Source organism: Clinocottus analis, unplaced genomic scaffold (genome assembly GCF_023055335.1).
Source record: "Clinocottus analis isolate CAN_PGR_092001 unplaced genomic scaffold, fCliAna1.0.p SCAF_15, whole genome shotgun sequence".
Classification (NCBI taxonomy): Eukaryota; Metazoa; Chordata; class Actinopteri; order Perciformes; family Cottidae; genus Clinocottus; species Clinocottus analis.
In genome coordinates, this window is record NW_027175876.1 from 7463136 (window position 1) to 7490726 (window position 27591).

The following is a 27591-nucleotide window of genomic DNA, read 5'->3' on the forward strand; positions in this document are numbered from 1 at the left end:
AACAAAGTAGGTCTCTGAAGTGCTGCGATCATCTGTAAACTGCAGCGCAAGACGGCCCGACTGAGAAAATTAAGTGAAAAATGAAAGTGCAAATCCAGCTGGGCGCACACCTGCAGACAACAAGAATTCGAAGCGATAAAGTCATTTTCTGACGACGCTAAACTGAAACAGCTGCTATGAACAGACAGTCATACAGACCAGCTGTTTATGATGCGGACACACAACACTGACAATTATTTTGCAACAGTGATGAATTACCGGCTTGCAATACACCCTGCACCACATTATCACAACACTCTGCTTTTCCCATTAGCTTTTTGGAGCACTTCAGCATTTTTCAGTTCATCCTTTAGTCCAAAACAATACCCTCAACACTCTCATCAGCACCTTTTCAGCTGCTATTTTTAAAGTAAAGCTAAATGAAGGAGAATATTGGATTCACCTCCATCAGGAAGACAGAAACAAGGCTCTGTCGTGATGTGTTAGACAACGCTTTTCTAACATGCTGCAATTAATTAAGCACAAGCGATAACATCTGTATTGTATTGGCTGATTGGCATTGATTAGAAACATCCAATCAGATTTAGTCTGGTGCACAGTCATTATTATCCCCTTACTTATGTTGAGTCAGCTGAGGTTCAGCATCCATGCCAGCTCTCAGGCACAAGGACATTATTTTTCCCATGATAAATCAAGTCAGCTATTTTGAAAATCTCCAGTGTTTTGTTTTTAATTACCCATGCTTGTACGTAGTCCCATTCCAGACCTTTCAGCAGCTTTTCTGCTTTCATATCAGCTCATTTATATTGTGATAAAGTCACGCTCAATGCTTTACTTTATTCTCTATGCGTACTCTAGGCCTGTTGGATGTCATTATTTTGTTTCGAGTTAATCTAACGAAGAGGGAGACTCAATATTGCCTATTGTCCTAAGCCTTTAGCTATTCCAGCAAATCTTTACATATTTAGAGTAAATTGAGTAAATTAGAGTAAATTGTACTGGTGGCAAGAGGTTTAACAGCTTACTAAGCTTGAACATAGAACCATATACTGCTACAATGTGTGGGGGGCAGCAAGCCTTTATGATAAGGAATATAGACGGATAACTGTTCAAATAAACTTTATAGAGACTAAAGATCCTGACGTCATTTGTTTTGCAGCAGAGAAGCCCCTGCGGTCCCAAAATGGGAAACAGACAGCTTTGGATAAGGGCCTGAGAGAGAGCTGGGAGCCTTCAATTCATCTGGATGGAAGACCTGTGGACCGCTTCGTCATCAGCTCCAACAAACCCACGAGGTCTCACCGCTTCACTAAAGGAAAGCACAGTCGCTCGCATCTACTGGAGGATGTAGGTAAGGCAGAAACATAGAGAAAGTTCAAAAGACAGGGTGAGAGTAAGACAGAATGAGAGACAAGACTCTGAAGATGTTCGAGACGATGTGACGTGAACAATTCAAGTGGGAGCTGATAAGTATGTTTCTAAGAGGTTTGAAGTTGCACTGCAAACCCAACAAGTAATTAGGAGGAAAACAAATGCACAGAGAGCAAAAAAATAAGGGTTGAATAAAACTATAGGGTAATTGTTCAGAGTTCAGCACTTTCTTACGACAAGTGCCAAGACGAAGGAGCGGGATGAGCGAAGCTGTGTGCAAAATAGAGATGCGGGGAGGGAAAGATTACGCATTCATGTGCGTGTACTATTGATTTGTATAAAAGAATAACTTCATCATTGGATTTGTTGTCACCAAAAAGTACGAGCATGGGGTGTTGGGTGTGCGTGACCGGCCGCCATCATTGCAGCTCTGCAGACAGCGGTTATTTTAAGCATAAGAAGGACATTATTTTTAGGTCTTAACGGCTCCTTCACTCCTAATCCTGCCTTGTAAAACACAAGTCAAGTCTTGTGCTTCTATACAGTTTGCAGTGTTGACACAGTCTAGCCTGCTTTTGTCATTATTCCATTTTCCTCTGTGCTTGGCATCTTAAAGCTATACTTCATCAGCAGTTCAGAGTCTGCAGCCAACCCTTCTTTTCCACATCCAAGCACAGCTCAGCTCCTTTAACCCAATCCCCTCTGTTGTGGTCACTTGCTGTGTGTTCGACATGTGTATGTGTGGTTGTGATTGTGGTCAAGGAGAGGGTGGATCCAAGTGTTGACTCATGCATTGTTTTGTGTGTCTTTGCATTCTAATGAGCATCTAGATACTTTTGTGTTTCTGTGAGTGTGTGTGTGTGTGTGTGTGTGTGTGTGTGTGTGTGTGTGTGTGTGTGTGTGTGTGTGTGTGTGTGTGTGTGTGTTTGTGTCGCCTAGAGTGTGCTGTGGCGGCCTTGTGGTCTCTCCATCTCTTGTGCACTTTGTAATAACTCTCTTGCGAGCGAGCAGCGGCTAATTGTTGCCTTTCGAGAAATTCCTTGCAGATCGAGTGTGTTGTTCCCTCAGCAGCATGAGAGGAGCATCAGTAGTCATAAATAACACCATGCTGTTTTTGCCTGTATACCATTAATGTCACTGGCCATTCGCTGTTAGAGTAAGACAGCAAAACAGAGACATGACCTTCGAGGATTGGATCAACGTAGGGTGTAAGGGGGGAAGCTTTCATCACTGAAAAGATGAAAAACTAGTTACAGACATTTAAAGTATACAACAGAAAATAAAAAGTTGAAATTACTTTGTAAATCTGAGTTTCCTTTTTCAAATCTCTATAATGTACGGCTTGCTTGTCACGTTTCCGTTGGCCACATCATTTAACGTTTCCTTTTTTTTTCAGACCCTGAATGGGTTAACCTGGACGGCTTTGCTGTGTTGGGCGGTGCACCTGTCAGGAACTCATCAGCAGGTAAATTTGATCTCAAGGCATCTTCATCAACATCAGATGGGAGTGGTGTGCCTCAGTTAACAGCCGTACATATTTGTAGTTAAAGCCATTAAAAGTGGTTTGTTGAAATGATCCGCTGTCATCATGGATATAAAAAGAACCGCTGAATCTAATGGGATGATTCCCAATGCAATGTCACGGGGCTCACTTGTTGTGTCCTTTCCACTCCCTTGCCCATGACTCATAAGTTCCCATCTATTTAGCTAGGTCCGTATTTCTTGCTGGTGATCTAAATTTTCCCTTTGTATGGAAGGTAAGGTAATTATCACATATATTAAAAGTCACTGCTTTCAACAGACTGTAAAATGCAGGGAAATAAGTAGCAGACAAAATTGCTTGTACAACGATTATCCACCTAGTGAAGTGTACTGTGTTGACATATTGTTATGCACAGTCAATTATTTTAATGAATCAATCAATACAAAATGAATCTCAAAGAGAGTTTTCAATCGTGTACATTTTTTGATTATTTTTATTTATAACTTAATGTGTTAATTCATTATTGATTTATTTCTGTGTGGTGTAATGGGGCATCTGTACATTTAAGCCTATGTCATGTTAACACTTACTAGACACAAGGCGACACAAATAGACATGTGTGTTTGTACTGTTCCACATGGACAATTTAGTCTTCCACATGGACAAATATGTCTTTACAAACCACTAGACTTGGCCAGTCTTTATGTGGCAATGGGTAACATGGAGAAAACCCATCAGATTCCAGACTGAAAGGATCAGGACCAGCAGTTGAACCCAGGAACTTTCTTGCTGTGCGGCGACAGTGCTAACCACTGAACCACTGTGCCACTCTGGATTTTCAGTTGTATTTGTTTAAGGCGGAGCCGCTCTGGAGACACAGATAATCACATTTGTTGAGTTTAACCTCAGTCAATGGATGCAATGACCTACTGTGTTTCTGGCAAAGTAATGCTCGGATAACGTTTAGTGACAAGCTTAGATTAAGTTATCTAATGTTAAACCCTGTTAAGGGTCTTTGTTTGGATAAATAGGCTATTGCCTTTACCCCTGGTTGTGGAAACTAGCTTATTCATTTACATAAAGTTGACTGGTAATTTATTCAAGAACAGTCTACTGTGCTATCCTATTGGGTACACAGAGACAGCCTGATGCTGAGAAGGTGTAGCCTCCATCTTTAAGCTCCTCCTACCTGCATTTGTTATTTACTTGTAGAAGTCAAGCTAATATGGCAGAAATGTTAATACTGGCATTTTTTAACAAGCAATCATATGCATGAGACAGTTATTAAAGGTTTGCCTTTATTGTTTGTTTAAATTTAAAACAAACAACAACATAAACCATTAAACACAAGCAGCTATTTAAGTTACTGCCAACCCAAAAATGTAATCCAACTTAAGTTTACATTATCTTTTAGGTTGGCAAATTAGCCCGTGTAATAAATGAAGATTTGTGATAATGTACTAGCTAGTAGCCTGTTAATTAATAATAAATAAAGACAAATGTTAAATGAAGCTATGAAGCATATGTGTTGTATTTTGAATGGAAGTTTTTTTTGCCATTGGTTTGCCAGTTAGCAAACTAACTGTCTTTGTCAGATAAGTCTTTTTCCTCAGCCACTGAAAGTGGTTCATATGAATAAAACTGTGGCTAAACTGAGCAATGTAACCAATCCTAACAATTTATGTTTGCAAAGTTTAGATTTGCTTTTAAGCAACCCTATTTTCTTTAACTGAAAGCTCTCACATTCTTTAGCATCCGCCTGAATCCACTGAGGTGGGTCTCCGCTCTAGCGGTGGTATGTCTGTCTGTCTGGAGGCCAGCCTCACAGCACCTCCGACCATCGAGTTTCCAGGAAAAGAAAAAGGATTTGGCAAGTGCGAGCACTCCGGAGTCAATGGTTTAGTGGTCTGCGGTCACCGGGGCCAAACTATGCACTGTGACAGCTTTGCAGAGAAACACAAAGAGGAGATTTAGGCTGATTAAAACCAAATGTTTTATTTTTTTAAGTCAGTAAAAGTAGAGACGGTCAAACAGGTACAGTGGATATGGAAAAGAGGATTGGCCCATTTTATTGATATTATTTACAGTGTTTACTCAGTAGCAGTCAAACATGTATTTGACTCATAATCAAATAAACACAAAGATTGCAAGTTTGGACTGTCTGAAAATACACAATTTAATTTGAAGAAACTAAGATTTAGAAACAAGCATGCAAGCAAAATACTAAAGCAACTGCCGACAGTAATGTGTTTTGTAGTTAACGAAACATAAAACTGGCAACAACAGCCACCAACGGCTACCATTATGATGGTGAAATAAATTAACTCTGGTTAAATCCAACGTCTTTAAAAAAAACATACAGTTAGTGACAGTTTTCTGTAACAGAGGAGAGGAACATACAGAACAGATCATCCATGAAACTTGTACAGGTGCAGGGGATCTTGGAGAGAAAATGTTTTTAACAGGAAAAGCAACGTCAGAGAGAGATAGTTGTTGCATTACTAAACAGCCAATTGTCGGGATCCAAAGGGGAGACTTGCACTCAGCTGTGCTGGCAGGATAGACAGAAGGATACAGACAGAGACACTTAACAAGAAAAAGGGAGTTTCCTGGGAGTTCTTCTAGTGTGCTTTCATACTCTCCACATCCTCTTTGTGTCATGTTTGTATCCTCCACATACACGAGTGTCATAGTGGAAGTCCACCAGCACTAAAACTACCCCTCTCAATCTTTTTCAGCTGAAGAAAACGTTTTGCATGTTGGAAAACGTTTCACAGTTGGCCCACCCTACCTGTTCACAGAAAAGGAAAACCACATGAAAGCACTTGTTTTTTTTGTCCTTATAACCACTTTGAATTTTGTCAAATCTAGTTTCTTACATGAGCTGACCGAGCTGTACACCCAGCTGTGCATGCAGCTATCCTGATGAGAAACTGGGCAGGTCCTTCTCATCTGACAGTGATTATGAGAAACAGATGAACGAGGCATGAAGGGAGGAGAGGAAAGAAAGAAGAGTTATTTTGTTTCATGCCAATGCTATCGCTTAAGACTGCAGCCAGATGAGGGAGATTGCCTGGTTGTTTGAGTCAATGTCTGGGTCCTTTATCCAAGATGGAGTCACTATTAGGGTAGAATTAAAGCAGGGCACCAGCCGTTGGAGCAGATTTGCACCATGTCCCTTGAGTATGTAAACTGACACTGTTGGATGAAAGTGACATGTAATTATGTGTTCATCAGTGTGCAGATGTGTCTTGAGTTGAGCAATTATATTCAATGATTTTTCCATGGCAGTTAGTTTCAACAACCCAAAGACAAATCCAGCACAGAGCACAGATTGTGATTGAGATACAGGGTCATAAAGGGAACATGAACTCTGGTGACTTTTGCTGTCCATTATCTCCCACCACCAGGTCAAGCCAGGTCTCCACAAACTGCGGCAAGAAATCAGGCTTCAATACAGCGGGCCGCCAGGGTGAACAGAACAGCCCGCCCATTGGGAGTGTCTAATTCCAGGACACCCAAGAGGGCCCCTCAGTCCTCCTCGGGTCCCAGGCAGCCTGAGAGAGCTTTGCCAGGAGCTCCCCCGCTGGAAAGGAGACGCCAACACCACACCAAGCCTCAATCTGACCAGAGAAACCGAAACACGGCAAAACTAAGTAAGAGGACTCACATTCTATGCCATTAACCAACCATATTGAAGGGCAAAGCTCTCAGTTTCAGTAAATTCCAAACTACGTGTGACAACATTTTAATTTAAAATGATCTATGAAAATGAGCTATATATATATATATATATATATATATATATATATATATATATATATATATATATATATATATATATATATATATATATTCAGTGTCCATAGTGTAAACCCTGGCCGTGCCTGATATCCCTTTCTATTTATAGCATCTGAGTCCGTTCATGTGGTGTCACTGCAGGCACAGAAAGCCCCGGGCCAGAGCGAACCCGCCAACAGAGCAATCGCAACCAAAACAACTACACCAGGTACCTGCAGGTTTACAGAGAATCACTGCATTCCTCCACACATTCATCTGCATTATTTGCGTTATAAATATTTCTAAATAACCTCATCGATATCTATGGAAGTGCATGATTTTTGTTTGTTATGCTGCCCTAAATGTGAGAAACCACAGGCCGACCAAGGTGATTATAATATTGGTTTGGTGCTCGACATTTTTGTCTCTACATCTTTGTGCATGTCTATGTCTGTTGTCCAGAGCCACCGGAGTACGAGGCCAAGGACATCAGTGTCAGGGTCATGTCTCCTCAGTCAGTCCTCATCTCCTGGGTTGACCCTGCTGTTGAGATGGGAAAGGTCAGCCCTGGGGTAATCAGGTGGGAACGAAGTGTGTGTGTGTGAAAGAAAGGAAATTAATAAAAATAATTGACGGAGTCAGAGAGAGCACTTGACCTGCAACTGGATTAAAACGTCCCTTTTTTTTAATCTTCACCCAGATCCTACACAATTAAGTACAGGGAGAAAGGTGAGTCAGCACGCTGGGAGTACAAGGACAGCACCCAGAGAAGGATGATGATAGACACCCTGTCGGCTGACGGCATGTATGAGTTCTCTGTCAGAATCTCTCAGGGGGAAAATCACGGGAAGTGGAGCGTCTCTGTCTTTCAAAGGACCCCTGAGTCAGGTATGCACATGCAGCCACCGCCAGTGGAGAACTGCTAATAGAATATCATTTTGTAAGTCAGCTTAGGAAAAGTGATGAGTTCTGAGTTGAGAAGAAAAGCTTGAGCCAAAGCCTAGCATTTTCCCTAAAATGTTGCATGACTCTGTCTGTTAGCTCTTGTCAACTTATTTCCTCAATACCACACTTCATCGCATTCAAATGCCTATTTGATATTTGATTCCAGCTTTGGCTGCAGCCCTGTCATGATTGCAGCTTTTAAACCATGCCATAGCAAATCCTGAGCTGCGGTTCACTGGAATGTCAGCATTTACTGCCTGGCTCACAGCTTAGATATCAATCTGTACTTCCATTCATAATCGCAAAGGAAGGTTCCTGACAATGTATGGCATATGGCAGAACAGTACTTCTCTCAGTTAAAGCCTCCTGGCACAAACTCACTGTTTTTACATTCTTTAAGCAGAAATTTCCTCACCCTGTTCCCTTATGCTTCTGGTTTTGGTCCTGTTACCCCTCCTCTTCATGCTGTCTTGACATTCACTTGCGTTTTCCTCACTTGCTAGCACCATCTGGGCCACCAGAGAACTTTGAGGTCAAGCCACTCCGAGGGAAAGGTACTGCTGTCATAGCAACATGGGATCCACCTGAAGAACCCAATGGGAGGATAAGAGGTCAGGCCGAGAAGAATAAATTCATTCATTTTTGCAATGAAATAAGTAAACAAATGTCGTTAGTGTTTCATTCATTTTCTGCCATAATGTTGCCCACAAACTTAAAGATCGTCGGGTGTCATACATATTTGGTTCCGACTGACAATGTTGGTACTGTAATTAATTGGTGCATGCAATATTGAAAATGCTGAATACTAAACACCTGGGTAATGTACAGCAAGCTGTTGTCATAGTACTACTTGATGCATATCCATTGTTCTATGGGTTTGTTGGGAAAAGGGCAATAATTTCTTGTTTGAACTTTGGAACTGAAGTTTTCTCCTGAATGTTCACACTACCTCTCCCGTTTTCTCCTGAATGTTCACACTACCTCTCCTGTTTTCTCCTGAATGTTCACACTACCTCTCTTCACAACAGTAATGTCTGCTCTACCTACACACAGAGTACATCCTGTCTTATGCTCCTGCCATGAAGCCATTTGGAATGAAAAGTGTGACGTACCGTGGCAGCAGCACCACAGCCACCGTAGACGGTTTCACACCGGGAGATCGGTACATCTTCAAGATTAGAGCCACCAACAGGAGGGGTCAGGGACCACAGAGCAAGGTCCTCAGTGTTGTCATGCCAGGATGTAAGCAAATGTTACGATAAACAGTATGTGTGGGCGTGTTTGCTTCAACATTTTATTCATCCTACATTCATGTCAATTTTTGTCAACTGCCAGCAAGCAGCGGTGCCTCATCGTTCTCAAAAACGGACAGCCGCAGGACTGTCCAAACTCCTTCCAAACAGGATACCGACCATGATGAATCTGACCTCCGGTCAACAAAGGTGACAGAAGACCCAACCACAACCCCTCAACCCAACAGGCGTGTTCGCCCACTCTCCCAGTCACGCTCCTTTCACAGCATCTTCTCCTCTGTAAGGGGCTCAGTCAGGAACACAGGGAACAGAGGGAGAGTTCAAGATAGAGAAGAGGAGGAGGATGAAGAAGAGCAAATATCGACAACGGCATCTCCAGTAGAAAAGACAACAACCATGGAGACAAAAGAACCAGACAATGATGTTTCCCCTGAATTTGAAGATGAAGTGGAATATGATGAAGGGCCTCTGACTACTGAGACCCCGAGCATCAAAGTTTCGACACCATCCCCAACTAAACCTCGTCCTAAACCTCAGCCCAGGAGGCCCATTAAGATCAGGGTTCATCAAAAACCAGGATCCAAAGCTTCTTCCTCTTCTTCACCTAGCTCTTCATCCTACTCTTCTTCCACCTCACCCCCTTCCTCCTCTTCTTTTGATTCCTCCTTATCGTCTACGTCCTCTTCACATATTCAAGAGTCTGCAGCAAATAGAAAGGACTATGTGGCTTCCTCATACCCAGTGAGCAAAGACACCTACAATAAGCCCAGCGTAACACATACTAAACTCTCCTCTACAGATGTCAAACAGACCAATTCACAGCAGACAGACGCTAAATCTGTTGGAAGAGGTTCGGTTTCTAGATTGGGCTCGAGATATGGTTACGGTCGAAGACATCCTGGAACTGTGTTTAGAGGGAATTCATCTCGAATGCTGAATGGTAACAAACCTGCGGTTACCTCACAGTTGAATTTACCAAGCAGAACTCGAAACCAAGCAACTTCAAACACACATGGCTCAGCAACATCACAGTCCACTTTACCAGACAGGACATCGCCTGAGCGAGATACAACATACAGTGAGGGAAATGATGACGTCAATGACAAAGACACTGAAGTAATCAAAGTTGAAGAGCCTACTTCTAGCTCTGAACCACAACCCACACAGGAGGAGAAAGGGGAGGATGAGGCAAGGGAAGAGAGCAGTAATGAAAAACCTGTTGTTTCTCGGACCAGAATTAGCCCCTCATTGGTTGAAAGGTTCCCTTGGCTAGCGAGTCGTTACCCAGGCAGGTTTGGTTCAGGGACGAGAGCATCATCACCCAGGCAGGATGACAGGACCGCCTTGACCAGGACATCATCTTCCATGGGGGCTGGAAGACCCATTTTGAGGGGGACACCTACTCGGGTGTCAGGGGCCACAGGTGCTGCAGCAGTATCAATGATACAGGAGACTAGTGACGATCTGAGGACTCATGATTCACTAAAGAATGGGGTGGCCGTGGGTTCAGTTAAGCCTTCTGTTACCAATACAAATACAGCCTCTGGTGACACTAGAGACCCAACTACCTCATCATCATCATCATCATCATCATCATCATCATCATCATCATCATCATCATCATCATCTATCTCTTTAGCAGAAACTTCTTCAAATTCTGATTCCCATTCAGGTAGACACGGGGCTTCATATGAGGCAGTCCCTAGAGAAACCTCTAATAACAATAAAAATGATAATGATAAAGATTATCTCGATGAAAGGAGTAAAGAAATCAGTAGAACAAATGATAAAGTTACTTTAACGTCAGCTGACCCCAACAGACATGTAGAGGACAATGGCCGTGTGGATACAAGGGAAACTTTTTCCAGGACAAGACCTGGATCCCCGTCTGGAGGCACTCAATCTTACCGGCGCCCTGGTGCCGGAGGGAATGGGAGGGTACACTCTCCTCTGCTTGTTAACCGGCAGTTTGGTGGATCGAGGCTTCCTGTCAGACCACAACCAGCGCAAAACTCACGGATGGGTTCTTCAACATCCGATTCCTCCTCATCATCATCGGACTCCTCTTCCTCAAATTTGCCCCAGCCCGTTTTGACCTCAGATCGTGATGTTAGTAGTCACACTACTGTGACAAAGACAGGGGGATTAACTGGAGGCAATTCCCAGTCTGCATCTTCATCGTCATCCAGGGCCCAGGGAGGTCGGCCTCGGTATCCCATTGTTAGAGGGAAACCAACCAATGGAAGACAACTCAAGCCTGCAAATGGAAATGGTAAAGTACATGTGATTAGAAGTTGGTCTCGGTGCCACTGTCTGCTACTATATTACTCAAAAGGTTTTGCTTGGGCAAAAATCTAACTGATCAATCATTTGTAGATGTTATGCTGCAATAATCAGTTAATTATTGAGTTACAAAATAACTTGTCCTAAATTGTACAATTGTTAGGTAAAAATGGGCAACCAAACCTGACAGCAACAAGTGATAACGATTCCTCTGCCTCTCGTGGAATAAGCAAGGCTGTTGGTCAAAGGTTTATCACGGGACCTGATGGAACCAAATGGGTAACTATGTTTAATGGTTTAGTGAGTGTGGCAATATATGTAGTCTTACATTGTCAGGAATTTTCTTCTGAAGTATTTTCTTCTGGAGTAGCATAAAATACTGATGTAATTTATCATTTTAAGGAAGAGTTCAACATTTTGGGAAATGCATTCATTCAGTTTTTTGCCACGTTAGATTTAATGATTGGTGCTACTCTAATATATGTACATTAAATATAAAGCTACATCCATCAGATGATTATCTTAGGTTAGCATAATGACTGGAAATGGAGAAATATGGATCCTTCAAAAGATAGTCTCCCCTGTTTGCAGTTTTGTGTGCTAAGATTAGTGATTTGGCTGCTGGTCTTCTCATCTCACAAAACCAAAACATTGAACTAATGTCTTTGAAATGACACAGATCTACAGTTTCCATTTTAATGGTTGACTGAATTGGTTTATACAAAATAGTGATTCAGACTATGTCTTTACCACATTTTACAATGAGAATGAGGAAGTTATTAAGATTTTATCCATATGAATTGCTGTATGGATTTGGCAAATCTTGTTTTCTCTCCAGATAGTAGACTTGGATCAAGGGGTTCTTATGAACCAAGATGGTCAAGTTCTCCAGGACTCCCAGGGCAGGCCTAAGAGAGTGGTGCTTGGAGAAGACGGACGCACAATTTTCGGTGACATAGTTCTGTTAATCTTGCATGACATTTAAACAAACAGTATACAGCTTGAATATATGAAAAGAACATGCTTGAATAATTCTCATTATTTGCTTGGTATTAACAATAAAGTAAGCTGCTAGAATAAATTGTATGCTTCTCCAATTCTATGCTCCTCCACTCAACCGACCACCAGATCACATGGGCAGTCCTCTGTTAAACCAGGAAGGGTTGGCTCTGTTTGGGGCCGGCCGAGATAGCCGGCCTGTAGTCAATCCTAAAGATAAGATCCTCATGGTTGGAGGGAAACCTGTACTTGGCTTGGACCTTCCTCACCGTAGGACCACGACAACCACAACCACCACCACCACCACCACCATGGCTCCTACCACCACACCTGAACCCACCACCACTGACTGGATCATAGAGGAGTCTACCACTGTACCAGCATACCCAACATGTCCACCTGGAACCGTCTCCAAAACAGATGAATACGGGTATCCAGCGCTGGATGAAGAAGGAATATTGAACTGTTATCCAGAAGGTAAGACTTTGAGAAAGGCACAAGTCCCTGAAATTCATTATAATGCATTGCGGACAGCATTTTTAAAAGATTAATTTAGAAAGACATCTATCTATCCATGAGAAAACTGATTAAACTAAATACTGCAATGCCCTTAACGTGCAACATAGCTCAGTAAATAGATTTTCCACATAACTGAAGAAAAAAGCTAGATAATGTTCACTGAATTGTTCAGTTGTATTGTTTGTCATATTCATTCGAGGCCTAGGCCATACATGTTTTCTGTCTGTACCCACAGAGTCCTATAACTTGACAAGTGTGTGTGCCTTAACTGTGTGATCAGTCAGTATAGTGTGTGTGTGTGTGTGTGTGTGTGTGTGTGTGTGTGTGTGTGTGTGTTTGTGTGTGTGTGTGTGTGTGTGTGTGTGTGTGTGTGTGTGTGTGTGTGTGTGTGTGTGTGCTTGTGTAGATCTGAGACCCCAGAAACCACATGCAGACTTGCACATCTGGTGCCTCAATGTGTTCAGTGTACTGCTGGTTTAAACAGACTGCGAGCTATCAGTTGCACATTGCCATCCGTGTTATTGTAGAAAGACAATGAATGAAATATACTTAAAACACGTGCACAAACACTCAACCCATGGGTATTTTAGTTAACACAGTACACATTTGAAAATAATTGAACTAAACCAAGCCTACAGGATCAGTTGTGGATTGACAATCAATCAAAACAGTATTTAAAACATGAAAGTACCCCATACACCAAAACAAATCTGACTATGTGAGCACAGAGCTTCCATTGTTGTTTGTGTTGCATTATTAACTTCAAATGAATTGTAAATGTGCAAATGATGACCCATAAACTGTATTAGTCAGACTTTCAAACTATAAACAGAACATATTTTAAGCTGCAGCTTTACTGAGGAACTCGAGGTGAACATTTAAGTATTAGGTTTGGGACTAACACACAATAAAATCTTGCCAGACAATAAATAGATTTCTAGTGTGATCCTACATGTATTGTTCTCTATTTAGGAAATTAGCAACATAATGATGATTTATATCTGCAGTGTAGTTTCAGGGATATTGTTCTTGCTCCAACAACAATACAAAAAAAGTTAATTTTACTGTGAAGCTTTTCTTATTACAATGGCAAAATTGTCTTTTTATGATGACACGCAGTATAATAGTTAACTTTACCACTGTAACTAAATACTAGTATGATAATGATTTGGCTGCTCTGTACCTTACAGTGCTGCAGGCACATGTACAATCGCAAACACACCAAGCAAACTGTCAGCTGAAGTCTAAACTGTTTATACTTTTGTATTCTTTTGTCCCAAACTCATCACACAATTAACTTACCAGAAATATAGTCAGAGTTACATTTGTGTCAAACTGTGTATTAATGCTGGTATCTACAGCATGTATTCAAGTAGGTTTGTGTATATGGAAGCGTGGGTGCACATGTCAATGTGTGTATGCTAGCTCAGAAATATGAACAAGGTCATGTGACATTGATGCTACAGCTTGTTCTACTTCTCTGACAGAGGAATCCTCAGGAATGGAAATGGACTACATGGTTAGAGTGACCATGCTGCCTGATGCTTTAGTTCTTAAGAAAGGTATTGGCTGAGTTTGGCTTGGGACCGTCTTACCGCTACTGGGCTTAACTCCACTGCATGCTTATTGTTTGTTAACTGTTTCCTGAACTGTTTGTGTATTGTCTGTTTATGTGTTTGCTAGCTCATCCTGTCTCCTCCTCTTTGCCTTGCCTGTGGTCTTCACTTTGTTTCTCTACTTGTCTGTTTGTTTGGCCTGGTCTCGGTTCATGGCTGGGGTTTGGGATATTTTTCCATTATGGTCTGCTTTTAATCACTTGTTTTCAAAAGAATTGACCATGTGAACTGCATTACTAAGCTGAAGTGAATGTCTTAGCTTATGATTTAATGCAATGTATTCGTTGTTCTTATTATTGCTTTGTAATTTGATAGATGAAACTCCGCTTAAAAAAAGAAATTGCAGCATTTGGTTGATGTGAGCCATTGTTCTAATTTCACCACACGTGAAAACGATCTATCAAGGATTCTGTTGCATGTGAGCAGCATTTGATATTTGCTTTCTTTTTGGGGGTTTTGCTAGAGAAGACACTTTGCGCATTACAATATTTTCTTAGAATTTCCCTGCCATGGCTCAAAGCTGGTTGCATGTGTGTGGACAATGATGTAATGCCAAGGCCCACTGGTGCGGCACGGGGAAAAACAAAGTGATGAAAGCTGAAGGAACTAATTGGATTTGCCCCATTTGTCTGTCTTGGAGACTTGTGAAATGGCCGTTGTCTTCAAGTCCCCCTCAGATGGAAAATATGGGTAGACAATCATTACATAAGAATACTGCTTTGGGTGTTTGGGGAAGAAAGGGTTATTTCAATGTGAGCTCACACATGTGCTCACAATTAATTGAGTCTATTTCCACAGGTCATGGTGCCAATTACGAAGGATTAATAAAACACGGTAGCATTCTGTAGAATTTGGTTGTAAATAATATAAATGAATTAAAATCAAAAGCTCACTGACACATGTGTTGTTGCTAGATGAGCTTTTTGTCCAGACCACCCTGCCACCCACAACCACCACCACCACAACAGAGATCCCGACTCCTCATCCAGACACCAGACCATTCAATCACGGCCCATCGTCTGAGTTTGACCTCAGTGGGAAGAAGCGATTCACAGGTAATCAATCAACACTTACAAATGTACTGTCTCTGTTGTGTGCTCGACTAAATGTAATCTCTTACAGAGTTTAACCTTGAGTTTGTTCTGCAGCTCTAATCAGACATTTCAAATGTAATATCACATTTCTATCTCTTTCATAAAATACACTTTAACACCCTCAGACAGAAAATCATACTTTCACCTAATGTGTTAAAAACAGCCTTTTTCTAAAGGAGCAGATTTTAGATTTAACGGTGCATGCAAGAAGGAACCTAACCGCCTGAAATATAAAATAAGTTATGCTTTGTTCTGTAACCATTCTCTTCAAGAAAGCAGGAGAACATACTAATGTATATATTTGTATTTGTGCCAATGAGTTCAGTTGACTGTTAATACCAGAGAAAGACGCATATTATCTTTACCAGACAACATAATAAGTACAATACGTCTCTTGATAAGAAAGTCAAGGATAAATACCTTTATCTATAATAGTTGATTCAAATTGGTTCCATCCATCCGTAGTTGGATCAAAACAGCAAAGTTCACTGAGGACACATTGTTCATGCTCTCCAGACATCATTTCAGTAAACTTCTGCCCCGTTTTTTTTTTTTTATTGTTCCTACGTGCTTACTTGGCCTCTCATTCCATATCACCTCATCTGGTTGCACAAACAGTCTCATGACAGAAATAAAGAATGCATCTAGGTCCTTTCATTAGCGCTTTTTGTTGTGTTTCAGCTGTTAAAATAACAACTGTGGAACAAACTGTAACCACAGACTGAAATTTTACATATACAGACAAATACCATGAGTACTCACTAAATGGCTTTGGAAGATAATCAACACAGTGGAAACCAAAATATGCATTTAGACCTTAGAATTGGTCATCATCTAAAAATGCCTACACTTCCCATAAGGCAACTCAGGCCAAGATACATGAGAGATGATAGTTTGATAATTGTTTTTCACAAGCTATGTAACACATCTCGTAGCAAGTATTTTGACTTTGACATTTAAAATTGGTGGAGTGTAAAGTAACGCACACACATTCTGACCAATAGGAATCAGGGGTTATCATTCTGGATACAAATTGATGCTGCGCCGGTTACTCGTCTAACAAAGAGGATATATGTATTGACAGATTAAATGCAACTTTTAACTGTCACAGTTGTAGGGATCTTTGTGTGCAAAAACAAGGGAAAATTTATGTCCGTGTCTTTACCAGTTCAATGTGAGCGCTATCAGTATCATCTGATCCAGAAGCAACAAAGTGACAATAGCATAACTAACTCTGGAAACCATCTGTCTTGGTAAAAAAAAAAGCAACGCTGCTACTCCTCCTAAAATGATTAAAAAAAGTTAAAGGTGCTGACCGAAGCAATGAGATAAGCTTTGTTGGCTCAATGAGGAGCCATCCTCTTTCATATTTATAAGTTTAATATAGTTTAGGTTCACTTTAGCAGCTTGCCAGTCTACCGACATGCTTTGTATCATTCACTCACACGACTGCATGATTTTCCTGCCGGAGATAATAATTCTTAGCAGTTGTATGAATCTGCTTTACAGTCAGATCCAGATGTAAGTACATAGCCACAGTGGACTAGAAAATGAGAACCAGGATGTTTGGACTATTAAAATGCTAATTTATGCCTTACTGGACTGATAATATAATTGACATTATCTGACCTGCCCAGATACTGTTTACCAGTGTCATTTGATTCACGTCTGGCTCATACAAAACATTTTTTGTCAGTGTTTTTGGATTTGGCTTTTCAACAAGCAGAAGAAGATAGACAGAAGGACAAAACATCTGGATCTTCTGTGCGTATGAGCCTGCACTGATCCTGGACATGTGGACGCTGTTCAGAAATGCAGCCTTACAAGCACCCTGTGTATAGACGGACTCATAAATTTGCTTACCTTGACGACAGATCATGTATTTCAGTGTATGAGTGTGTAATACATAAGCCATATGATTGCATATATACATACAGTAGGAGCTTGTGAAAGCCTAAACCTATACAGCCTCAGGGGCTATGTGTTGATGTGTTAAGCTACTCTACTGGCATGTGTTAGACGCTTGGCATGTGCAAAGGGACAATCATCTGGGAAGGTAGGAGTGACTCCAGGCTCCAGTGGCTCCCTTCAAAACGCAGTCACACTAGGAATAGTGGGATAACTGAAGTATTCACAGCTGTAAGTTCAGCTGGCCGTTCCAGAGTACTTGAAAACGAACAAAGGGAGACACAAGATGCCCAGGAGGCTCATATATTCACATAAGCCTGGTCCCCACTTTTAAAAAGGACTATGAAACAACTGAACTAGACTGAATGGGACCGAAACATTTTAAATCGTAGAAAAGTATTAACATCTTTTATATTATGCTCCGTACTAAATACTGCAAGATACATACTTCTATTCATAATTAATTGGCTATATGAGGCAGCGATGTAGCTATAAATAAGTAACTCCTCCTTTCCATCTCTTTGTTCTTGCCATCAGCTCCCTATATGAACTACATCCAGAAGGACCCGGCTTCTCCTTGCTCCCTGACGGAGGCTCTGGAGTATCTTCAGGTTGACGTCCTCGAAGACCTGATTAAGAAGGACAGCCTGGCAGCCAATCAGAATCAGCCTCCCAAAAACAAACCTCACAACCTCACTGTGGTCGCCATGGAAGGCTGCCACTCATTCATCATCCTGGACTGGGGTCGCCCACTGATTGATGATATGGTGTCAGGTAGGATATGTTTTTCCATCCAGGTAAAGTCACATCTCTGTTTAGAAACACATCATACATGTGGCCCACTGCATTGGTGGGCCACACCACCGTCACAAGACCCATACATATTTTACCAGCCGTCTGGCCCCGTCTTTCTCCTTTCCAGCCCTCTCTGTGTCATATGGGTTGCACATGAGAGCGAGCTGCATGAGCTGCATGTCTGTCCCAGTTGAACTTGTGCTCATAGTCTCCAGCATAGCCCTACTCCGACACTACGGTTGGCGACGTTTGTTTTGAGCATCAAATTACCTGTTTCACAATCAAAATTGTGTTAATTTGGTCAGATAATATTTTTGAAAGTCTAAAAGAACAGCACAATTTTAATTTGATTTTTCTTTCAAGTTAGCATAGGGCTTAACCATAAGTTAGCTGCAGATAATATAAAATGTTGACGGGCTAATAATTATTTTCGCTTTGGGCATTTTTTTTTGGTCAATACTGCAATAAGTTATGACATTTTATGTAGTTCTCTACTGTGAGCAGTCGAGTGATTGCATTGATAAAAACGTAAAGTGAATATGTCATTATTGTTTTTGGAGGAACATTGCAGTACCTTTGTTTGCTACTGTTATTTGTCTCCATTTCACCAACCTTTCATTTGGTGTGGTTTTAGATATGCCTTTAACATTTTACCAACGTCCCTCCTCAGTCTGACTTCAGGATCTTACGTCAGCAGTTTATTGTTAGTAAATAATGAAAAGGCTGCATTGAGCACATGGAAAAGTGCTCTTAAGCTTCTGCAGAGTTTATAAGTGAAAACGAAAATTCCTGTCCCTAGAAGTTAAAGGTGGGAGGGTGAGACAAAGCAGAGAGTGGAGATAACAGCAAACTGTATGAGACGTGGTGGACTATCAAAGGTAGCAGCTTGGCCAGCTAGAGAGACAGTACGTTTTCTTTGGCAGGAATAAACGAGCTCCTGGTCATGAAGTGGGCCGGTCCATCCACAGATGTGTAAAACAGATAGTTGGTCTGTACCATTACTGTTTTCTTTCCACTTTCTTTCCATCTGCTCTCCCTGGTGTTTTCGCTCAGCTCTCACACACACACACACACACACACACACACACACACACACACACACACACACACACACACACACACATACATACATACATACACACACTGGATATTTTAGCACCTCGTCCCTATTTCCTCCCATTTCAAATACTTTCTCTGTCAATTAGTTTTATCTTACATGTCATGCATTCCAGAAACTCAGTTTCGCTGCTTTTGTGTGTGATAAAACCGTTTTACTCATAGTCCCTTTTATGTGAATGTATGTATTGTCTATCACAGAGATATACAGAGTAAATACAGCTGAAATGATCTGCAGGTACAGTTCACATATGCATATCCAATCACAAGATGCTGTTATAATTATTAGGGCGGGTTTGCACAACCTTGTCTTACAGTAGGAGTTACGGGTCACAGCTTTCAAAACAAGTGGATGGAAACAGCTGTTAGCAAGTGGACTCAAGAGACGAGTGACATTGGCATACTTCTTTTTTCTTTTTTTTTTTACCTAAACCCAACTTCTGGTTCAATTAACTCTGATGCATTGATGTGATTGTGAAAGCATTCTTTGAATGTTCAACCACATCAAATTGTTTAGCTTCACAGTTTACAAGTTTACAATGTCTTCCTAACCTATCGCGTGAAGCAGTGATTTCGTTTTCAGTTTTCTTTCTCACACCTAATGAGCTCTGTCCTTTTCTTCTGTTTTGTTCCCTGCAGGCTACATGGTCCACAGCGCTTCATATGACGATGTCCTCAACAATAGATGGTCCTCTAAACCCTCCAGCGGGACACACCTGGCTTTGGAGAATCTCAAACCAAACTCTAGGTAACACATAACCCAGCTGGTGTGTGTTTGTATCATTGTGTATACATGGCTAATGCTTAGAGGGAGGCTGATGCTAGCACGTACACAAAGCTTTCATGGTGATTCATTCACAGTAACATATCCCACATGGGACTCATTGGAAAAGTGATACTTACAAACAAAGATTTGCTTTGTTGAAAGATCCCCTATCATGACCTGCATGTAATGTGTATGACGAAGTTGCTGTCTCGGGTGCAGGTGCTTGGCTGTGGCTGAGTGTATAGCGATAAGCTGTCATTACATAATGCACATGTCTGTGTGTGACTTCATGCGTATGCGTCTGTTGGTGTTGGTATTAGTCCATGTTTATGTAGGAACACATTTATAATTGTGATATTCAACCAGATTGCCAATGATCAGAGCAGAGTGTGAGTTGGATGCTGATACTGTAGTGCTTGGATAAGATTTGATAAAAAACCCTCACAGAGTGAGGTAAATCAGTTTGGCTCAATGGAGGCAGGTACAAAAAAAATCTGAATCTGCACCAAAATGTGACATGCTGTAAAACTCTGAAGAGATATTGGAAGTGTAATGGAACATAAACACAGCACACATGATCTGACACTTCAACACATACACAGTCACATGTCTGTTTCAGTTATTAGAGCGCGTTTCCAAAACACTGTCTTACAGGACACGGGTTGCGGTTTTCCAAATAAATGCATGGAAACCACTTTTAGCACATGGGCCCATGAGAGGAAGGGAAAGTTGTTACCCAAAGCCCTCAAACGTCTTGTTTCATTTATAGCTCTGCACCTTTTGCTTGCGAGTTATACATGTATGTACAAGATGCATGTTTTAAAGTCCTCTAGCTTCTTTGCAATTCTATTGTTCGATACATTTAATGTGGACTAAGGAATTAGAATAGGCACACGCCAGTTTATTTATAATTTCGTCAACGTATGAAGCAAGTTGTAAATTGTCTTCTACTGTTCGTTTAGATCTCGCAGGCTGTCACACAGGAATCTGGTGGAAAAGCAGTTTCAGATGTGTGAGTTCATCAGGGTAGAAGTATCCTCTCGCAAAGTGGAGTCTCACATTTTGCTTGAGGCGTTATGATGAGGGTCTCATCTTGGGCCTTAGTAAACCAAACAGCTGCTGCTGAACACAAACTGAGCTGTGTGCATTGGGTAAAGTCTGCAAAGAGGGATTCCCTCCCTGGCAACCAGTTTGTATTCACGATAGTGTGTCTCGCGTGGTTACTGTTGATCCTGGGATGGCTTATGCGACAGTGTTGGCATTTCCTATCGGAACTGCTAAGCTACAATGAGCCTCAACGCACACACACGCGTAAGTAGATCCACATGTGCACAAATTTCCTCTGATCCCGAGTTTTTCTGCTGATAAATGGAGTGAATTACAAAGGACTTAATTTTGAATGAGTTCCGCTTTTGTGAGAATTTGCTTCATTCTCTTCTTTGTCGGTCAAGCAAAACAAGACGTTTGATGATGAAATAGCAATGGGAAATTGTACTGTTTTTTTAAATAATCTATTGGAAAATGGATCTCTAGATGAGGTCTAATCATTAATGAAGATAATCATTTAGTTGTTGCTGTATTCAGGTATTAACTGCACAATGAATCTGAATCTCTGATGAAATATATACAGAGCTAATTTGAAACATTGGTTCATGCTATTTTTGTGTCTCACTTTTCAGTTTATATCGATTAAATTACAAGATTGATAATTGTTGTTGCTGAACTATCATATATGCTAAGGAGCATATAATATAGTCAGGCTGAATCGGGCCTCGAGTGTATGTGCAGTTGCCACGTAGATTGTCACCTGAAGCGAGGATGAAGATCGATGCTCCCGATGAAGCTGAGAGCTTGAAATGGCCAGCTTGACTCAATGTAGAATTCTGTGGTCCATTCTCTGTTTTTACATTATGACTCACATTTTTCTTTTTCTACCTTCTCCGATTTCTTCTTTCATTACATCATCTATCCGCAGCTGCCTTGCTGCCTTCTCTCTCTCTGGCGATATATATTTTGGTCACTGGTGTCACGTGGCTATGGTGATTGGATCCAGGCCTCGAGGCTGTACGTGGTAAAAAAAAAAATTTGCGAGAAATTGACAGACCATGAACTTACTGTATGCGACCAAGGAGATTGAAAGGAAGCACATATGCGCACAATACTGCATCAGTGAACACACACTTGCACAAACACACCAGCCAGCTCCAGTGGAAAAGTTTGCAAACTTTCAAAGTTTTCACTAATGGGGTTGTTTTTTTAAAAATCTGATAGGATTTTATTATCCTCCACCAGCTGGAGACTAAGTGAGCTCAGTCACTGCCAGATTAAAGCTCTGTGTGAGAAATTTTTTAAGGACTCTTTCCTTTCCACACATTTATTCATTATTTTTTAACATATATAGATATATGTATATAGAATATATGTATTGCCCTGTGCTTTACTCTTTCCATATCCCTCCTCCCTTCTGTCTCCATTTGCATCCTCTATCTGCTAATCTCCACGTGTCGAGATGTCTCTTTTCCCCCTCAGCGCCCTTCCCTCCTTCTCCCTTCAACACAAGCCAAATAGCCATTTTATTGTGCTGCGCTCACTTTGGAATCATACGAATATAAAACAGACTACTCTTAAATCAGCCGGCCTGAAGCATGCCCAGTCATCTGCTGTGGTCATTAACATTTCCCTCACTTTCACACAGCCACAACAACTCGGGCAGAATTACATTTTAACTCTCTCATGCAAATCCTGACATGGTGGTTTGTTTTTATTCAGGTACTACTTCAAAGTGCAGGCCAAGAATGTGTTCGGTTTGGGACCCGTCAGCGATACTCTCACCTATGTCACCGAATCAGGTGTGTAATCTGTCAACGCCTGCAAAGATAACACTTTGAGATGCCTCATTGAGTGCAGTTCAACCTGCACTCAAACAGGCTTTAGATTTTCTGTCTGTACTGCATCAACACTGCTATGGTGACATTTAATGTGCTGGAATGCAAAATAAAGAATCCTTACAGTAAAAAGAGACTTACTTACAGATTTACTCTGCGTTGTGTGCATTATAGGTAGTTCATTCTTAATATCAGGAGAATGCATTAAACCTGCAGTCCTGCCTGTGTGCTTTTCCTCCCTTGTGAAATGATCACATTCTTTCTTTCAGACGATCCTCTTCTCATTGAAAGACCACCTGGTAAGTCCATGCACCGACTGCACATCTCTAGTAAGGTCAACAAGCCATACCCTACCGTTTTAAGGTTAGGATTTAACCATTTTCACCACTGAATCATTTATGATGAGTAGTGATTGCTAGTTTGTATCGGCAAACCTCATTCTGAATAGTCATAAGGATGACACGCTTATTGTAAAAACATTGTACGATGTCTGTGTTTGCCAATAAGTATTACAGTGCAGGGAAGAAATCCCAAATAAATGTTTGAGGTTATTCAAAAAACAAAGGTTTAATAAAAAAGAAGAGATGGATAATAGAAATTGCGGTACAGAGCAAGACATTAATGAATAATCCCAAAATTACGAAAAGAATATTGCCAAACAGAAAAGTTTTAAACCTTGATTTTAAAGAACTGAGAGTTGAAGCAAACCGAACATTTTCTCTGGAGTTTGTTTTAAATATGTGGGCCTGGGGCACAAAAACTGGACGCTGCATCTTCATATTTAGTTTTGACTCGAGAGACAGTGAACCAACAATCCCCCATTTTGGCTCTGAACCTTTCAGTTTGTAAACCTTCCAGTTTGTAAACCAAAAGTTGTATATATCATCATCTAGGTTATAAACAGAATGTATCTCTAAATTGCCTGCCTTCTGGTTACTTTAGTGCCTGGCCATTTAATATCTGACTTTAAGAGTTTGTGATCAAGTTTGATATACTGCCAAATATTATTTTCAGCTTGAACAAAATGGATTTTATTCCCTCCATCCTCTCGTCCTCCTCATGTGTATGCATAATGCGTCTATTCTTAGGATGCATATTCTTTGCCATAACCATATCCATCTCCTCCTCTGCTCCTCAGGTGGAGAACCAATCTGGATTCCCTTTTCCTTCAAGTATAACTCCGCCCACAGCAGCTGCAAGGGCAGCCAGTACGTCAAGCGGACCTGGTACAGGAAGTTTGTGGGTGTGGTTTTGTGTAACTCTCTGCGATACAAGATCTTCATGGGAGATGGTCTTAGAGGTAACGTATGACATCACCTATGTATATATTAAAACCTGTTATAGTCAGTACTTTTCCCTGCGCAACGATACCCATTTCCCTTTTTTCTACCGACAGAACCCTTTTACAGTATCGGGGATACATTTGGCCAGGGAGAAGACCATTGCCAGTTTGTGGACTCCTACAGGGACGGAAGGACAGGTCCGGCCTACCTCTCTAATACTCTGCCCTCAGCACAAGGTAAACAAGTTGCACATGTGTGGCCTTGATATGTAGACTGGACCTATTCCATGCAGTCTGGCTCTTTGGCTCCTTCGTGGACCAGATGCTGAAAATAGCTGCATTGTAGTTTTTTAAATTAATACTTAACAGAGTTTTTTCATGTTTTGGCCGAAATCCTACATGCTTTTCATTACCGCAGACCGTTTTTTTCATTATACCGTAACTCCTTAGATTAATGTCATAAGTTCCTAGCTATTATTTGTTTCAGGTCATGTGATTACATAATGAGAAAACTTGAAATGGTAGCACCTTATAATAACTACACACTATTTAGCATTAGTAAAGCATGAGTAAACACTTAATTTAGCATTTATAAAGCATTATTCCAGCATGAACACTCATGAGTAACTCATTAGTATGCAATTCATAAACACAGTCATACATGTTTTATTCTTGATTAATAAGCTTGACTATTATACGTTTCATGAATGGGTTTTCATACTTTAGAATTGATGGATGCCCCATTTGTTGGATGCTTTATAAATGATGAATGAAGTTTTTAATCATGCTTAACTAATGTTAAATAGCGTGTAGTTATTATAAAGTGCTACTCTTGAAACTTGAACATCATTTGTTTGTAGTTTGCTTTAGTTTTCTATCAAAGTTACTTTGGCCTATTAAGGTTAAGTAGTTGAAGGCAGACATTATATTTGTGTTATAAAACCCTTCTCTTGTTGCTGTTTTTTGTTGTACTTGCTAACTGCCTACCTTCCACAACAAGTGCTTCATACTGATGATATCCAGACATTCTCAATCTTTTTTGCTCCCGGTACATTTCTGTAAATGGTGATGAACAACATTCTCATTTCTTTCTCTTGCAGGATTTTATCGCGCCTACAGACAGCAGCCGGTTTCATTTGGAGTTGTCGGTCGACGCACACCCCATCCATTCGTGGGCTGGTATGAATGTGGGGTGCCCATCCCCGGGAAGTGGTAGAGCAGGAGGATTGGGAGACATTGTTACCGTGGGCAACCCTTCTGTATCCTGTCGCAGGCTCTTACCGTCTGTGGTCCTGCCATTAAAAACAGACTTTTACCACAATAAAATGACACCACTACAAATTCATAAATTCATGCGTTACGGAAAGAGAATATATTACTTTTTAACTCAACAACTCAATGTATATCATTACAATGCACTTTTTTTATATATAGCAGTCTGTATATTAGGGGAAAAATAAGCATGTGTGCTTTTGCTTCGTGTAACTCTGGCCTTAAAGTGTCCTTGTACTATTCTCAACTATCCCAAAGACAGTTCCTCACCCGGTGGTATTTATCTCAGTCAAAACAGTGACATTGGACCAAAGCACAAGCTGCAAAGCAAACTGTAAGAATGGGCACTTAAGGTGTGTATAGGTCTGTTCATTTTCATATGTGAGATTTGTATTTCCTAATGTACTGGCTTCTAATTTGTGTTTGTGTATTTGTGTTCTTAAACCATCATCCTGTTTTTTTTTTTAACATCCTTTTGGAATTCACCAGAATTCGATACAAGTTACTGTGTAAGTTTTGTATGTATACAGACAAAGAATAAAAGACCAAATATTTGCTCAGGAATTGTGGGAGACTGAATAAACAGTTATGGAAACCACAGCCATCCAAAAACATGAATCATATCATACTCCCCTGCTGCCACATTTTTATGTAGTTAAAGCTTCCAAACATAAACTTCTTTAATCAACCTAATGAAAGATGTGAGGAACAGAGAAAGATTGGATGAGCCAGCTGGAAGAACAACTGTTAAAATCTGATGAAATGTAAGAAAAAAAACCAACATGTTGTCGAAGAACCAGGTGAGGGGGAAGCGAGAGTGGCATTTTAACACACTAACCCATAAATGTCCAAATTGGATTTTTTTATTTATTTTATGCATACCTTTAATACCGTGATAAGATTTGGCTTGAAGTCAGTGGTGGAACTTAACAAATAAAATGTTCAAAGAAAGGTACTGTGAGGAACTTTACTGGTTATGAAACAGTCTCAGTTACTAATGACACTGTATATATATATATATATATATATATATATATATATATATATATATATATATATATATATATATATATATATATATATATTAGCATTGCTTCTAATCGGTGCCACCAGGTCGGATTTGACACAAAATCAGAAAAAGTCATGCAGGTTCACCAGAAACTCTTCCAGCTCAGACTCCAGCAGGGTCTCCTGCATCATCATCATCATCTCCTTCGGCATTGGGACAGAACTTTGTCTCACTTCTCCTCACCGACATCGCGCTGCTGGAGAGCCGCTAGAGGAAAGGGAGGCACGGGAGAACCAGAGCCAATCATAGTGTTTATACTTGTGTTGTTTGAACACATTTTATTATCCATCTGTGTAAAATAACTGACTGAAAAAGATAAACGTATGATCATAACTGGGTCAGCACCATAATAAACCAGGTGAAAAAACAAATAAGGCTTAATGAATGGCGAGGTTCGTTTTTCTATGTGTTGCCAATTAATCATTTCTCCAGTCATGGGATTTTTCAAAATGTATTGCTCTTTCCGTAAAGCTCGACAGCAGCGCCGGTGCTGCCCTTGACAGTGCTTGTCTAAAATGTGTTACTGTCAGTCTCGGCTCAGTGAGAAAATGTAATGATATCCAGCAGCACTACTGGTTTTCAACACATTCTGCACAAATCTGCCTCAAAGCTAAACCCAATGTATAACTCATATTAAACCCCATCAGTCATCCAGGAATATAACAACAGGCAATAGACTGTATCAATATGCTGTAGTCCATTTGCTGATACTACATTTACTCTGTAGGTATGCAAGCCGAGAATGGTGAAGTCAACTGAGGTTATTTCAAGAAATATAGCCGTGAAACAAACAAACCAAGTCCTCCTTGTTAAAAACCAACAAATCGCCTACTAGCCATAGAAGTGCAGGATTCCTGCAAAAACATGGCTTTCATTCCATCCCACAGAGCAGAGTTGATGCAGCTCTTACTTTAACGTTCAGTATCAAAGGTCTAACCGGCAGCCCCTTATCTGAGGAGCACAGTTTGTTGAGGTTGGCTCCAATGTCGTTGTTTTTGGAGAAATAAATGACCAATTTGTCAACACTTTGTTGGATGGTTGTCATATTTCAAACATATTTTCCAGGTATACAGAGTGTGGATGAACGCCTCTGCTATCACATGTTTTCTCTTTGCGCCAAAATATTTTCATTGGCTGCAAGTCACATTGTCATTT

The 27591-nt window shown here is 40.7% G+C and overlaps 1 protein-coding gene across 1 annotated transcript; it reads left to right on the forward strand.

The window, feature by feature from the left end:
- The first annotated feature begins 619 nt into the window (after positions 1 to 619).
- Positions 620 to 26356, forward strand: fndc1 (fibronectin type III domain containing 1). The gene is made up of 22 exons (XM_068577529.1): positions 620 to 695; positions 1160 to 1351; positions 2768 to 2836; positions 6265 to 6510; positions 6765 to 6863; positions 7097 to 7214; positions 7335 to 7522; positions 8083 to 8190; positions 8633 to 8821; positions 8915 to 11104; positions 11279 to 11394; positions 11954 to 12065; positions 12244 to 12591; positions 14121 to 14195; positions 15164 to 15304; positions 17789 to 18025; positions 19802 to 19910; positions 22698 to 22777; positions 23083 to 23112; positions 23952 to 24113; positions 24210 to 24332; positions 25196 to 26356. The coding sequence occupies exons 1-22, from the start codon at positions 620 to 622 to the stop codon at positions 25309 to 25311; spliced, it is 5124 nt and encodes a 1707-aa protein (XP_068433630.1). The 3' UTR covers positions 25312 to 26356.
- Positions 26357 to 27591: the final 1235 nt, after the last annotated feature.

Bases quoted from the DNA above. Each gene is read 5' to 3' on its own strand.
- fndc1 (XM_068577529.1), top strand. From the start codon at position 620: ATGTTGAGTCAGCTGAGGTTCAGCATCCATGCCAGCTCTCAGGCACAA. The intron at 6,864-7,096 runs GTACCTGCAGGT...TCTGTTGTCCAG, and splicing joins AACCAAAACAACTACACCAG to AGCCACCGGAGTACGAGGCC. The intron at 22,778-23,082 runs GTGTGTAATCTG...TCTTTCTTTCAG, and splicing joins CACCTATGTCACCGAATCAG to ACGATCCTCTTCTCATTGAA.